Source organism: Varanus komodoensis, unplaced genomic scaffold (assembly GCF_004798865.1).
Source record: "Varanus komodoensis strain SLA01 unplaced genomic scaffold, ASM479886v1 scaffold2, whole genome shotgun sequence".
NCBI lineage: Eukaryota > Metazoa > Chordata > Lepidosauria > Squamata > Varanidae > Varanus > Varanus komodoensis.
In genome coordinates this window covers 16,069,102-16,085,822 of record NW_025335568.1, presented here as the reverse complement: position 1 = coordinate 16,085,822, position 16,721 = coordinate 16,069,102, and the positions used below count along the sequence as shown (strand labels likewise).

General features: G+C 41.5%; 1 protein-coding gene across 2 annotated transcripts in view; it reads right to left on the bottom strand.

Moving 5' to 3' along the window:
• Window positions 1-16,721, bottom strand: part of GRID2 (glutamate ionotropic receptor delta type subunit 2) — a 919,670-nt gene that overhangs the window by 379,688 nt on the left and 523,261 nt on the right. For both annotated transcript variants that reach the window (XM_044429596.1, XM_044429597.1), the window contains one exon: window positions 5,310-5,515. In XM_044429596.1, the coding sequence (XP_044285531.1) occupies window positions 5,310-5,515 (206 nt within the window). The remainder of the gene's footprint in view (window positions 1-5,309; window positions 5,516-16,721) is intronic.

The window sequence follows — 16,721 nt, the reverse complement described above, 5'->3', positions numbered from 1 at the left end:
AAGGTGGGCCTTCTTCATGGCTTGTGCCAGGCTGCAGAACTCCCTGCCAAGGAAACTTAAGTTAACTCCTTCTCTGATGCACTTCTGCCAACTGACAAAGAGATTTTATCAAGAAGTCCTTAGGTTGACTTCAGCTGCATGCAGTTTGTTGGGTGGTTGTTGTGCTTTTAATTGTGTTTTATATGATATTGAAAGCCACTGCGTAGTGAGGTCAAGCAGAATTAATAGGCACACATGCTCCTGGTCTAGTTCCTGGTGTAAATCATCCATGAAGATGATCAAAGCAGTCTCTGTCCTATAACCATGTCTCAAGATAAATCAAAATGGATCTAGATAATCTATATCTTCCTGACATTCCTAGACCTGAGAAGCTACAATACTTGTCTACAATATAGCAGCTTGTCTAGGACTGATAAATTTGTGATCATCTGGAATTTATACAATACCGTGTAGTACAGTGAGGTGTTAAAGAAATCTTACCAACACGCTTCTTAGGAGAAATGGAATCACCATGCCATAAGTTAGCTCCACTGAAATCCAGTAGGACTTACTATCATTTGAGTAGATATGCATAGGATTGCACTGTTTGCCTCTTAACTCTGTCTCTCCTTCCTTAGGTTTTGCTGTGTTTCTCATCTTACCCATTTCCAGATCTTCTGGGTAATATGCGTAAGAATCAATGGGTAATATGATTCTTCTCCATATATTTTCAGTTCCACTAAAACTCTCAGTAAGAGCGAAGCTGATAGTGAGCAGAATGTCAGGGAAACCCCATAAAGGTAAAGGTAAAGGTATCCCCTTGACATTAAGTTCAGTCATGTCTGACTAAAGGGGGCGGTGCTCATCTCCGTTTCCTAGTCAAGGGAGCCATCGTTTGTCCGCAGGCAGTCTCCGTGGTCATGTGGCCGGCATGACTAAACACTGAAGTGCACGGAACGCTGTTACCTGCCCACCAAAGTGGTACCTTTTTATCTACTTGCATTTGCATGCTTTTGAACTGCATGGTTGGCAGGAGCTGGGGCAGAGCAACGGGAACTCACCCCGTTGTGCAGACTCAAACTGGCGACCTTTCAATCAACCAGCCCAGCAGCACAGCGGTTTAAACCACTGCCCAACCTGCATCCCGGGAAACCCCATTGATGTCCATTAACTTTGTTAAAGTGGGCTCTGCACTCTTGAATAGGAACAACAGATCTTGACCAGGATGGCACCTAAATCACAAATACTTAAGCTGATTTTCATGTTATACTTGCATACAAATTGTAGAATGCACCCCATTTTCAATAGTCGGTGATTTATTTTGAGTGATTTTGCTGGGTATACTCATTAGTGCCCGTGAGGCTGGACAGAACGCCTCAGTGCTGGCATGTTCAGTTTTGAGGACCTTCTTCTCCACCTCTACAAATCTACTTGTGTATGCTGGTACATATTGTTTCTTAACCACACCACAAACCTATTATCTCAGTGGAAGGAGTCCTCCGTAAAGAATAGAAATCTCATGATAATTTCTGGTGTCAGATGCAGTAATTTCAGCTTACACTTTTCAGCTTGTAAAGCAAGGAGCTGCAGTTCTGAACGGACTTTTAAAAGCACCATATGACACTTTCTCCTCAAGAAAACTCAGGGCTGACTTGCAGTTTGCTGGAAATGCATGGATTTTAGAGTGATACAATAATGGACACAATCTGAGATCACGACAGTGAATCAACATATAGCTAAGTAACGTTAAGAATGTTTAGCATTGCATTTATGAAAATGTTTGGACTGTCTCTGTCTTCAGAAAGTAGCATATCTTCTGGGACTTTTAAAAAATACAGTTGAGATTGGAGCTGAATTTGAAACTTAATTATATTGCAAAATGTATGTCTTCATTGCCATAATACATCCACAGTGTGTGATGAATTTGGATCAAGACAGACTGGGTTTAAATTGATGTTGAGCCAGGGTGCACACTGAGTAGCCATCAGCTAGTTATTCTCTTTCCACCTAGACCAATCAAGCAGCAAACTGATTAATTAGGTAGCTAGTTACTTTTCAGGGTTATGCTCTCAGATGCTGATAGGCAAATGAGTGTATGTCCCAGTACAGGATGTAACAGCCACAGTTGGACACATGAAGCAGCTCTGCAAAGTACCATTAAACAAGAGGCCTAATCTATCTCACAGGGATCTTGTATGGGGAAAATATCCACCAGTTCTGCTGTCCTGACACTCTAGCAAAGAGGGCCAGGCAACAAAACAGGCACAACTAATTTTTTCAGGATCTTAGAGGACAGTCCTCTGATTTGGAGGGCTCCATTTGGTGTGTTGATCAGTCTGAGTCTAGTAAAAGATTAAAAAATAAAAATCAACATATATAGGAAGAAGGCAGCAGATGTGTGGGCAAGAGAGAACTGAGTGGATATTATTATTATTCTTGTTATTCTGTTTTGCTTTGTTTCATTGCAAAGCTGAGTCAAGAGCCAGAAGAGGTCGTTTTTAAAGTAAAAATATCTGTCTCTTGACTCATCATTATATAATCTTATGCAATAGGTGCATAACCACACAGTATTATGAAATGTACAAAGGACAGACTATTCTTTTCTGAAATGAATAATTGGATAAAGACCCTAGCTTGTCCCTGCTCTTTTAAGTGAGTTTCTTAAAGAACTATGCTTTATTTCAGCACCACAAGCAGTGGGAATTCAGTCTTTTTATTTTTCCTCAGCTCTGCTCAGCTCAGATGACTAGCCATGAATTAATCCACACTGTTCATTTTTGGATTTGTCACTATTATTCATATCTCTACATATATTGCATCCCTATTATTTTATTTTAGATTCCAGTAAGTGGAAAATGGAATATAAGTCAAATTCAAAAATTTTACATAAATTCAAAAAGCGATATATTCTTGTTTTAAAAAGTATTAGTTCTTTTTTTAAAGCTGGACTGTATCGACATCAAAGAATTACTGGGTTCAGCTTGAATGGTTTGTGCTTCCTGGGAGGTCCCAGGAAGGACTTAAAGTTATCCCCCACTGCTTCTGGCTTGAGGAGGGAGGTCACAGTCTGCCAATGTGCTGCAAAAATACAACTCAAAGGTTTGTTTATAGAGCAGAATGTCTCATTCTATGAGATGTAATTTACTAAATATGGGAATATGAACCATTCCTGCTCTAGACCTCTGACCCAACTTACTATGGCTGGTGCTCTTAGGTTGTGCTAGCTCCATTCTTAATGCCCAGAGTTGCCTCTTGATCTTTGCCTGGGTTCTTCTGAGTGCTCTCCCCTCCTGTGTGATATGGTAGGAAATAACCTTTAGCATGAGAGCACTTAAGGCCTGCCTGCTCAATCCCTCTATGGCAGGCAGGAAATTGACTCCATCACCCCAGAGCACCATCAGCACCTTTGTCATGAAATCTTAGCAGATTAGTCTCTCTCTCTGTCTTTATATGCATAGCAGAATGGGAGTAGTGAGAACTGAACTTAATTGCTAGAAAGTCAGTTGTGAAGCCAACAAAATAAAACTTGTGTTGTGACAGGAGCAGGAATGAAGGCGCCTTTGGTCTCCCTTCCAGTACAATAATTCCAAAGAGTGCCTTGGTGGCACTATACAAATAAATAACAATGATTCAACTTTTGTTGGTGTTTTCAAGTGGAACATTATAAATTAGAAGCATTACGCATCATTATGTATGTTCAGTATTCTGTGCAGGTAGTTTGTTATTCTAACTACATGAAATATGGCTAACACAATGGAAAATGTAAATACTATAATCCTGAAAAGCATTTTAAGTTGGTCCTAATCTATGCACATAAATTATGTTCCTTTACCAAAGGCAAATACACACAGAACTTGTATGAATCAGAGTATGTGCCTTTGCTCTATTTTTGCCTGACTTGACTGAGGGTTTTAAACATTGCTTCAACTGAATATTTATAAACCTATTTATAAAGTTTAAAAAATTCTGAAGGTTGCAATGAACCAAGTTTAAATGTTTTAATGTATAGATAGTAGGATCAATAAAAAAGAGACATAACATGTTTCATTACTAGCTCAATGGGTCACTGGAATAAAGCAGGATTGCAGAGAAAGCCAATCTCTGATGGGCATGAAAGTATGAAGCATCTGGAAGGCGCTAGGTTGAGAAAGGCTGGCCTAGTCAAAGGATAATATGAAAGAAGTAAATATAAGACTAAACTGGGTTAATACTTCAATGGGTAGACCCACTGAAACTTAAATCCCTTTGATTTCAGTGGAACTGCCAAGTATGACAAAATCTGGATCCGACCCCATATTCCCACATAGGCGCAGCCAGGCAAAGGCAGGAAAAATTAGCACTTGATATATCAGCATTTATCAGTTCTTACACCTATGCAAAATATATGTCCCTTGCCTGCCATGCAACCAATGGCAACAAGTGCATGTGCAGCAGCATCATAGCACCATGTAAGGCTCATGCTCCTTCATCACATTGTATCGGAATTCTTTTGTTTGAACTTATCCCAAATTCCATTTTACCTCACCAGAACACCCCCACTCCCAGTCCACACACACATTTTGTCCCCCATTCCAAAAGTAGAACATTTCAGGTAGCCCATCTTTGCTAAGGTCTAGACCGCCATTCGGACACCTGGAGCAAACCCCCCCCCCCCCCCCCCCCCGCAGTTTAATACCACCTGGACCTGGTTTTGAATCCATGCCTCACAGTTACCAAAGAAGCAGCAAAGAAGCATCCTCAGTAGCAGCTGCCGTGTTTAGGGGCTCTCTTGCTCCCTACCCATAACACCTCTGAGATTCATAAAGGGGCAATCCAATGCAAGTTTAGAAAGGAAAAAAGGTTGGAAAGAAAGATGCCAATGAACTACAGCAGTGAAATAAGTATAAAGGAATAAATCAGTCAGAGGGGCCATCATCCAAACAATAACCATAAATGCTAATGAGTTTTGAAACAAATCACCTTACAGTTTCTGAATATTTTACTCACAAGAATACAAGTCAATTCCCACATGAATGACAGAATACATAAACCGCATCACCATAATAGGTGCTGTTAGGAGCTGTTTTTATTTTTAAAAAGATCTACATTCATTATAAATAAGTTCATAATCTCTCTCCCTCCTTCTCATATCCAGCTATGTAGATACAGATATATTAAAATTGTATTCATAATAAGTGTAGATCCTTTTTAATACATGCAGGGCAATGCATAACAGAATGAGATTTTCATTTAATAATGCAAACAGAAAACTTTAATTAAAAGCCAGCTAGTTCTGGAGAAAAGCCTGAGTTTAAGGGTGAAGATGAATGTTAGCTGGTGGGGACACTCACCTCAGCAATGAAAGACTTGGCTGTTGATGGGTTCATTACCAGAATGGCCCTTCTCAGAGTATCCCGGTAACGGTTCAGCTCTTCAATGCGCATGGTGGCAAAGAGCCCTGTGATCATTTTATTGATGTTGTTCTCCACTTTCTGCAGTGCTACGTCCATTCCCTGCTGAGATACTTTGTCCAAAAACTCTTGTATTCCACGGATATCTGGGAACATCAAAAGCCCATCAAAATGCTAATTACCATATAGAAAGAAGACAAAACCTATTTTGGCTTATCTGGAAAAAAAGGTATTCTGCCTCATGTCAAGTGATGACCCTCAAAAGGCTACATAAACTTAATATTCCTTGGAATGGTTCCTGAGCTATACTCATGACATGTCCTAAAGGGCTAATTTGTGGGAAGAAATGTTAGGTACTAGTACATTATTTTAGGTACATTTTGGGGAAAAAATTAAGGCAATTATTATTCCTAGTTGCTTTCCTCTTTTGCTCCTCATATTGTTCCATTAAGATTTGGAATGGAATCCTATGGTGCCAAGGAAACCATTGCCCATTAAGTAGCACCTGCCAAAAAGAGATCAATACGTTATCGAAATGCGGCCTAGAAGTGATTTTTGTTTGATGGACAGAGTGTGGAAATCACACTATAAGCATAACACACCTGTTACGGGAGGTGGGTGGAAAGAAACAATAAGCTGCTAACTTGAATGTTTTGCCTCAATGGCACCCATATTACTAACCAGGCCAGGGGGAAGCAGAAAGTCTGAAGTAAGAAGGCTCCCAAACTGAGCGCAATCACACGACTAGAGGCCCCAGCAGCGAATGACTCCCCAGAAGCAGTCAGTCTGGGGGCCAAACGGCACATTCTGCCATCATGCTTAGGCATGCATCACATGCAATGACAACTCCGTGTATGTCTTGATTGTGGGATAAGTGTGGATTGAGCTGAACCGAGGGTTTCATCTTTATTTAATAGATTTATATCCCACTTTTTTTTACAAAGAATTTAAAGTAGCTTACATAATCCTTCTACTCTCACTCTTATCCCCACAAGCACCCTGTGAGGTAGGCTTTACTGAGAGTCTGTGACTGGCCCGAAGTCACCCAGCCGGCTCTATGGCTGAGTGAGGACTTGAACCCAGACTGACTGAGTCCCAGTCCTGCACTTTTAACCACTACACCACACTGGAGGAGAGCTCCACAGGAGGTTGATGTTTCTGATTTTGGTCTACAGTAAAGGGAAGAGGGAAGCCCATGTAAGCTGTTCTGAGCTTTCAAATTCAAGAACAGAAGTATAAATAAATGCTTATACCCACATACTTATTCTCTTTCCCCTATTTATTTTATTTTATTTACTTAATTTGATTTAGGCTTATTTTCAAGGAATCCTGGAATTCCATCTAAGCAAATCAATTGTTCTACAATAAGACAGTCCACAATAATGGCCTTGCTCATCTGAAAGACAGCTTGCCCTCAACCATAGATTTTCCCTGACATTTGGGGAAATATCGTAGAACCAATTCTCAGCTGATACCTAACAGGACTGGTAAGTATCTGAAATTAGGCAAACACCCTACAACACATCTTGAATTTTCTTTACAAACCCATTGAAATGCCAAATGTTCCTTAAAGATGCCAAGTGCAAAAGCTGTGGTTTTAGGAAGTTCCAGATTATGTATTTATCTATTTTTACACTTGTATGTCACCAACTATTCTGACAGGAATCTCTAGGTGGCTTACAACAGTAATCAAAACACAACTCTTAAAAGCAATTAAACAGTAAAAGCATCATATAAAAATATCACAATAAAACAGCAACAACATCATAATAGCAATTTCAAAATATGGCAAGTTAAAAGGATAACCATAAACATCATTAGCATTAAATAAGTTAAAATTAGTTGTTAAAAGGCCCGGTAAATAGAAATGTTTTTGCATGGCACCAAAAAAAGAATAAAGTTGGCACCTGGTGAATCTCTCTGGGGAGCCTATTCATAAATGGGGGGGGCAACTATTTGCTGTCCCCATCACCTCCTTGAGGGATGGATCTTTTAGAAGGGCCTGCCCAGATCTTCATGGGTGTGTAGGCATGTACTGGAGAAGATTAGTATCATCTGCAAACTGAAGATCGGCTTTAAAACACAACACATGAACAGAACCCAAGAAAGAAAGTGGACATCTCTTTTACAATCAAGGGGTGCAATTGTAGTATTTATACCAAGATTTCAGCAAATTTCGAGTAGTACAAAACACTGAATAACAGTTTAACACTGCTAAAGTGCATGCTCATTCTAAAAATATACTTCCAAAAAATAGTCAGTGATGTTTAATTGCAGCTCCTATTTAATGTCTAAATCAGGGAAATTAAATTCCGTCTAATCAGTGCTGTTAGAGGTCTTTTTGGCACTTCAGGGCCAATTTAAGAAGCATCACAATTATCCAAACTGCTACAAATGTGCCTGATTTTAAGTGCACCATAAAAATATACACTCTTGTCTTGACACCTGAAATATATAGCTGTACATGTAACTTCTTTGGTCTTGGGGAGATATTAGAAAGTTTGAAATAACTTTTCAGGTGCAAGGCAAAAAGAGTAGGACAGTCATGCAGAATTCAGTATCTCTAGGTGCCATTCAATGCTCTAGATGTGGTGGATATCCCAAGCAGGTTTCCTTCTCATCCAGTTGAATGGATACAATTCAGAGAAAATTAACCTTCTGATACAGGGTCATGTTTGAAAGACTGAATGGACATACCAGGACATCCTTGTTCAATTTCACCTTTTCCACCTTTACCAAGGGAACTCATGGGTTCACTTCCTTGATTGTTCATGGACACTTGGTAGCCTTAGTTTCTGCTTTACATCATCAGTATGGGCATAATACCAATCACCCACCACTACAGGGATCTTCTAAAGGTTAGGATGCACTATGTAAATGACATGCTCTGAATATACCAAACTTCTGGGCAAATGCTAAGTATTATTAATAATTTCTATTATTAAATTACAGCAAGACAAGTGCAAATTACATACTGCAAGGTTCAGTGCAAGTTAGATGAGACTTCACCACTCTTAACTCTTTGCCAGGTTTCCTCCATATCCAGTTCTTGAGAGAGTGGTAATCCATGATAGTGGTCCATATAAAACAGGTCAGCAATTCCCCTGCTCTATCCACTAAAGGTCCAGCTTTCTTGGTACCTTTCAAAGTGCTATCAACCTTGGCCTTCAAAAGATTGAGCCTAGTGGAAGAAAGTCGGCATCTTTCTAGGCTCATTATCAGCTGATAATGGCTTTATTTAAGAAACCTGGGCTTAACCAAGATGTTTCATCCAGGCAATTGATCAAATTCTGGCAGAACAGGGAAGAAGATACCGGATACTGGGTGCTGGATTTTGACCTCAAGTTCTAGCTCTAGCTGTACCAACTGGCTGAACTGTTTGGAAACTGTTTGGAGCCCTCCTTGAATCCCTTTTGAGTCACTTGCTAGTTTTCTTCTCTTTCAAGTCCTAACATGACAGTGTAAAAAAAGTACAAGTTTATTAGTGTTGTGGTGAACTGAGATAAGGCTAGAAAATAAACTTTAGGACTTGTAAAACTTCCTTTTTCTTTAGGAAAACAACGGCTCTTCTTCTTCTTCTTCTTCTTTTTAAATCCCTACCCACCTTCCACAGTCCACCAAGCATGCTTTTAAACATTTATCCAGTCCAGGTGCAAACCCTTCAGCCACAGAAAGAGAGTGCTCTCCCCCTCTCCTTCCTATTTGGCATGGTGTTCTGCTGCAACAGGACAAAAGTTCCAAGTTGCCTCTGGGAGATGTAGTTTTTCTAGGAGATGCTGCAAGCATAATCAAAGTGAGATTGGATCCCTGGAGTAAGCTGCTGTGATTTCCAAGTTGGTCTGTTAGAGGACAAACTAATCCCTCCCTAACCTTAACAAAACCAGTAATTCAGCCTGGCCAAATTTACTGAAATGGCTTGTGCAGGAGACTTTCACAGCAGGCTTCCATATTTCCAGCCCAACAGTGTTGTCCATTGTGTTGCCACAGTGTTGTTTTATTTCTCCCACAATGGTTATTTTCTTGCTGTTAAAAGTCCAAGTCACCCAGAGCAGAAGCCAGGGCTTCAGCCAATCCATCACCCATCATGAAAAATGACTAAAGTGTGACAGCGAATGAGCAACCATGGGGCTGCAATGTGTTCATCCAAACTTATGAAAAATGAGCATACAATTCCCAAATGGATAAGTCTGCCTTTGTAATGAATAATCTGACCAGCTCTAGAGGAAAGGCAGGGAGAGATTATGGTCTCTGATAAGGACAACAAAAGAATGGGGCAATCTCTGTGTTTTTATTTTATTTTATTTTATTTTACATGCACTGGAAAACTGCAAAACAAAGTTAAGTTCCAGGACATCCGTAGTTACCCACTGAGATGTTGTAACTGAGGCATGCTCTTGTCACCCTATACACATAAATAATGGCATAATATACCTTGTAGCATTTTCCGTCCTCAAACCACTTCTGAAAATATCAGATTATTTAGTGAAACAAAAAAGCACTTCAAAAACATGCACTGGATGATTTACACAAAAGGCTGCTTTGTTTCCACTGCTGATGAGGAGAGCTGTTGCGTTAACAAATGATGCCGTCCAAATTCTTATCAACAGTGCTTTGTGAACCTGCACCAGTCATCTTTCTTTCCACAGGGATAGCTGCAACAGCAGAGGCCCTCCATTATGGAAATGAACTGCACACTGTGGAGGCATAGTTCAAATGCAATCAGAGCAATTTCAGTGCTCTGGACAAAATGTTAAACTGGATGCCTATGAAACACCCTGGACACACTTCATGCTTACAGTCTGTCATGTGCACGTGCTTGGATGAGATTCCCAGGTGTGCATGAGAGATGGATGGGTTTGGTGGGAATGATGGCTCAGACTCAGAGGAGGGGGAATGGGCAGCTGAACCAGCTGTAGCTCAGCGGCCTCACTCCGATATTGGACTTGCTGAGACTTGCGAGGCCCCACCTGTCCTAACTCTCCTGTTGAGCCAGTCCGAGCCAGCTCTGGATCAAAGCACTTCAAGGACGACCACAGAGCCCCGCTCCCTCCTGGTTGTGGGAAAGAAGAAGCCAGTCAGGAACAGGCTGGGAAGGGGTTCTAGTGAGGAGAACTTGACACCCCAGGAGATGTGGACGCAAGGGCCCAATGACACATTCGCCAGCTAGACCAATTAGGGGCTCAATGGGAGGAAATTCTGGATGTAGATCTCAGCTATGTTTTCCATATCAGGATCCTTCTGATGACAAGATGGAGGAGGAGGAGAAGTCTTTTCCCCTCTCACCTAGTATTTCTTGGAATTCAAAAGACTTTTGTAAGGAATCAAGATTTCATGAGTTTTGATTGGAAGCCTAGACTGTTTGGATCTGTATTCCTCTTGTGGTGAAGATGGAAAATAATAAGAACTGGAACAATTAGGACAGGAGTGAAAAGTGATGATAAGGAGATTTTAGTGCCATGCTTTGCTCCTCATAATTCATTCCTATTTCTGAGAGAGGGATTGATGCAACTGTTGAACAAAGTTCTGCAGGTCACTGTATAGAGGCATATAAAATATACACATATTCTTTGAAATATATATGTCTCTCTCTAGTGGAGTGAGTCCTAGCACCAGTTTGTATTGAATCTGCACTGTGTATTGGTTTTGTTTGCCCTTGTTTTCATTCTGGCTTTTGGCACTTGCTGTGGACCAAATGTGACTGCAGACAACATTTTGCTGTAAAATGCGGATGGCTGCCCCAACTTTTCACCAACTTCCTGTCCTGATCTGCTCCTTGTGCAGCACTTCAATACAACATATGGGCTTTTCCCAAGCAACATACCAAGGCGTCCCATGCCACTGATTAAAGCCTTGATTAGGAACCAATTCTCTCCCCAGCTCCAAATAAAAGGGTTCAGAAAGTTCAGCATGACTGGACCAAAGTCTCAAATGGAACAAACTTCCGGAAATATGAGCCTAGTGCCATGGTGCCGATTCAGACATTTGAACATTGTCCTACAGGAGGCCGCTTGTTCATCCATGAGTTCACAGCTGCACAGAAGAAGCAACAATGGGCCAGTTTGTGAGTCACTATAGGCCATGCTGAAAACAAATGATAAGCTACGCTAAGCCATTCTGCTGCCAACAGATGATCAGGAGCTAACAGCTTGCCAGGTTTGTTTCCTGCTTTGTCTTATCACCTGCTCTCTGCAGGTATCCCTGGTGGTTTTGAAACACAATTCATCTATAGACCTAATCTGATGACATTCTAGCCTTTGCTTCTTGCCTTGCAAAGCACCAGCATAGGCATACCATGCCATACATTTGCAATGGAGGGGGCTGCCTTACCTTTTAGGACAAGGTGACTATGATTTTATTTCTTTTCTGTCTTTAACACCTAAAGAAAGAGACTTGCAGCCTAGGATGAACAACATTCCTCATCCTAGCACAGCTATGCATGATTGGCTGATCACCAAGTAAGCATGTGTGGCCACAATTCAAGAACCTGGTAAGTCAGGACGGGGACTTAATCTTCCACTTTTCAGATTTCCTGCCAAAATCACCTCTCAGAAGGAAAAAAAAACCCTTCTTATCTTTTAAAAATACCTATAGGAATATTCCAGTATGAAAACAGGAAGGATGGGAAGTTTAAAACTCTCCTGCTGAATTGCCATGGTCCAAAACTTCCAAAGAGGTAAGTCAATCACAGATGCACATGGAGCTGTGCTAACTTGGATCATAGGTCACTAAAGCAGATGGTTACTGTGAAAGGAAGCCCCATGCTGTCGGAAGAGGAGGACCTGAAGGGAGGAATGACCAGGTTTTCCCCCACTCTTGCCAGGGATTTCTGTAGCCTTTTCATCCAGAGTCTCAGGTCATGACAGGCACCCTGAAAAGAAGCTGCCCTTTCTTGTCTGCATAGCTATACATCAAGGAGGTGTGTTGAGATGCCTATATTAAGCTGAGAAGCTGTGGGCCTTCAGTTGCATGGGTGACCACATGTACAAGCAGAACAGGGGGTTGGATTTGATGACCTTGTAGGTTTTTTGCAACTCCACAACTACCCTACCCTATCCTACCCTACTCCATCCTGAACAATCCAAGTGAACCCTGGGTTGTTCAGAACCCACATGTAATCCACCATGAAGGCTTTGGACAATACCTCAGGCTGCCCTGAAACAAACAATGCCCTGTGGGTTGTCATGTCATGTGAACCCAGTTATTGCACCCTGAAGTACAGTTGATGTTGTTCAGTGGTGATTCATGGAGGACAACAGCTTAAAACTTTGCTACGCATTTCCATGAGTTACCATGGGAAAGCAGCAGCTCTGTCTAAGGACTACTACATGGAAGCACTAGTTTAAGATGTTCAAAAATGGTAGATAAGATTAGGTCCAGGCAAACCTAATAATTAGTTAATTTCCTAAACAGTTGCTCAAATGACCCAAGTACTCTATTTACTGGAGACATTTTAAGGGAGAAGAGCAGGAACATTTTTTTAATCCAAGAGACCAAATTAAAATAATTTCCTGTGAAATATTCCATGTATTATGCTCTGGACATACTACTTAAGGCTGACAGCTTCTTCTGGTTTATTTATATTTATTTTTTTAAAGCTTCCTTGGTGCTAGAAGAAAGGTATATTTATCTGTGTTGCTGTGTGCTAGCTAGACTAATACAGTAAACATGCCAGGTGCTATATCAGGGCATGCTATATTGACACATCCAAGTGCCTTTGAAATACAGATAGCAAAACTCGTGTGCTCTGCAGAGACTGGCGTTCCAGTGTCAATGCGGCAGTGTGTCCACTCTGGGCCACAGAGCAAACCGTTAATGCGCAGTCCATGGTGCTGCACATGTTTTGTGGCTAGAGTGCAACACCGTGGATGTTTCCTGCGAAGCTCAAATTAAAACTCTGCTGATGCCACAGCATGTAGGCTCTAAGGGCCCTGAGTGTGGCCAGGAACATGCAACGTTTGTATAACAGATGTTTCTGAGTTCCTTCCAAACGAAGCTGCCATACTCTAGATCAGGGGTCCCCAAACGTTTCCACCAGGGGGCCAGCCGAAAGGCGCTGGTGCTGGGCGCGGACCGGAAAGGTGGTGCCAGGGGTGTGCGTGGGCCAGTGAAGGGGTGGAGGCGGCGCATGCGGGCATGTGCGCTGAGGTGGGGGCGGGGGCGTGGCGAGGGGAGAGGAGGCGGGGCAGATACACACCATGAGGGCGCACAAGGCAGCGGCTTACTCACTTGGAGATGGTTTTCTCCGAGTGAGCCAACTGCTGCCTCCCGCGCGTGGGCGAGGTGGGCGGCAGCGGGCATATGCGTGGGCGCACGGGGTGGGTCCAAATGGGCATGGTGGGCTGGATCCAGCCCTCGGGCCATAGTATGAGGACCCATGCTCTAGAACATATGCCAAATGAACCCTATATGGCAGGGGCCTCAAACTCAACTGACCTGGGGGCCGCTGGAAGTAGAGTCGGGGTGAGGCTGGGCCGCATCAAGTATTCCACCCCCGCGGTGGTGGTGGGCCGCTCATCCCACGGCCGGCTCGGGCACTGCCAGCGCTTTGAAGGCCGCAGGACCCCTTCCCCGTGCCCCGCCCATCCCGGGAATTGGCCCACGGGCCGCGAGTTTGAGACCCCTGCTATATGGGTTCATTTGGAGTTGTGCTTAACCATATAGTTTTATTTACCTGATATTTTAATAATTTATGTGATTTTAATGTGATTTTATATGATACTTACTTACTTTAATGCTACTGTACCTTTGCTTTTGGCTTAAATTAACTGACATTACTGTGTGCTTTTATTTTCTATTGTATTGTTAATAGTATATACACTTCATTTAATATTATTATTTATTGTGCCTATTTTGTTATTATATTATTGCTTTTTGTAAGTCACCCAGAGAGCTATTTTGGCTAATGGGCAGGACAGAAATGTAATAATAAATACATTGGAATTTTAACACAACTAGCTGTCACATAAAGCTTTCCACTGTTAAAGTTTTAACTCCTTGAACTTCAGAGAAGTTCCGTGATTGTGTAAATTCATTTTAACAAAACTGACTCAACAGCTGTATTTGAGGTAGCATTCTTTCAATCACTTTATATTTTTGTTGCACTATTACATTGCTCTACAAACATTTGCTCATAAGAAATGCCCAAGACAGCAAATGTTTATAGACAATTTTGATGGAAAAGAAGGATGAGAATTTTTAGTTTCACCCCTTAGTTTCACATGCATTTTGTGAAGCATTTTGCAGGTTGGATTCCATGTTGCAAGGGAATCCTTTCGGAAATGTCAGTGGGAGTTTGGTTTTGTTTATCTATATGATATTTTTCTATGCATTTGTATGTTTGCAGTATCTTTATTTACAGTATGTGATGCCAATAATTTTAACTGCTTTAGGGTAAAATCCTATTCCTTCCTAGCATAATTCTTTGACAACACCTGCAGATAAACTTCATCATCATTATTCCCATATTGCAGGAGGGTGGACCATGGCTCACTTCAGAGTCCTGCAAAATGTTGTTATTTCCACTGTGTGTGTGTGTGTGTGTGTGTGTGTGGTGGTTAGAGTAATGTAAGATAACTCTGCAGTGTTGTTCATCCTTGTTATTCAGTTTCCTGGTGTCCTGGTATTTTACGTCAAAAGATATCTTTCCAGTGGCAGGTATATTCACTAAGAAACAATGGATGGGTTCATATTTTCCAGTGAATCTGGAGAAATGGCCTTTGAAATGCAGCTACCATGAGTCTATCTAGGTTAGCATTCCAGGAATTAACTGCAGTCAGGGACTTGTTGGTGCCCCAGCATCCCTGGTGCAGTCCATCACTGCACTGATTCCTGCTCTTGGTGTTATAGCTCAAAGCTGACATTTAAATTTCAGACCATCCCACTGAAGGAACATGGCTTGAGGGCATCACGGGAAGTTCAACCAATGGCCGTAGTGCTTTTGCTACCAAGTCAAGTCTAACAGGGTCAGAAAGAAGCCCTGGGAGTCAGTCCTGTTTAACTATCATTTAAAGCTGAAACATATCTAGTTACATGATATTTTATGTATGCCAGTTCTATTGTGACATTTAAACACTATTTAATTAATTCTTTATTGTTCTCAAATCTCAGAGCACTGTGCAACATACATTAAAACAACAATGAAGTACAAAAAGAAAAACAACAGCAAAAGAAACCTACCAGGCTATGTATTAAGACCATAAGGTTTCTGAGTATACAGACACACTTTCCTTCTCGCATCTGAATGCCATAATCAAGGATGAAGACTTTGTATTGTGTGCGGCAGACTTGCAAAGACTGTGTGCTATAACATAAAGGCCCTCCCTTCGTTCCTGTCCCTCCAATGTCTTGTGTAGGCAACAGAACCACCAGGTGGTCCAGATCTGTGATCACCATGAATGGTCTGGGTTAATGGAAGAAGATGATCCCCTCCAGTAGCTTGGTCCTAACTTGTTTGATAAATAGTTGCCAAAATTGCAACATGGTGGCCAAGGCCACTTGCTGTGACACTTATCCAGCCAAACTTTTTAGGATGAGATAATATGTACTAATGCAAAGAAAATGCTTCCAAGAGGATCTTGCATTAATTATATGTTTATGGAAGCAGAATGAAGTAAATGAGCATGCTGGAACCTGGCAAGTAGCCAAATGAGTAATAAACAACTTTAAGATAGTCTGGAGATAATCCAGAGAATATTACAGTCATCAGGCAGCCACAACCAGCCCCTGGATAATTATAAGCGTTTGTAAACAATTAAGGGCCCTGAGATATCTTTATGGACTTTTATTAAAATTGCATTTCAGAAGACAGTGTGATGCAAAGTCTTCCTTTCACTACTTCACCCCCCACATCCCAGTTTTAAGACGGTTTGATTTTTTTTCCCCATATGAGTAGTTCAGATTTTTAAAGCTTTCAGTGTCATTTATTAGGCACCTTGGGGATCAAATAGGTAAACAGAAGGATCTAAATGCCTAAATGAAAAACTGGCAGTGTATTTACACAGGGCAGTAGACAATGAGGCACAACCACCAGTGATGTTGCCCCAACAGAGACAACCCAGTGGCAATGGCATCAGCAATAGCTTCAGCTCTTGGGCAGTAGAGAAATTTAATAAATAAATAAATTTATTTCCATGGAAAATCTGTGCACTAGATAACCGTATTGGTTAGTCACTACAGCAGTTTATACCAGTTTAACATTGCCCAATATTTTGGAACACCACTAGTCTTCCTGGGGCTGAGTTGTCTGTAAAATGGCTGGTTTTGTCAATCCTGCCCTCCCTTTTCTGAAATATATGCATTTTGTGTCCATTTCCTCCTGAAGTGTGTGTGTGTGTATGTATTTCATGTGTGCAC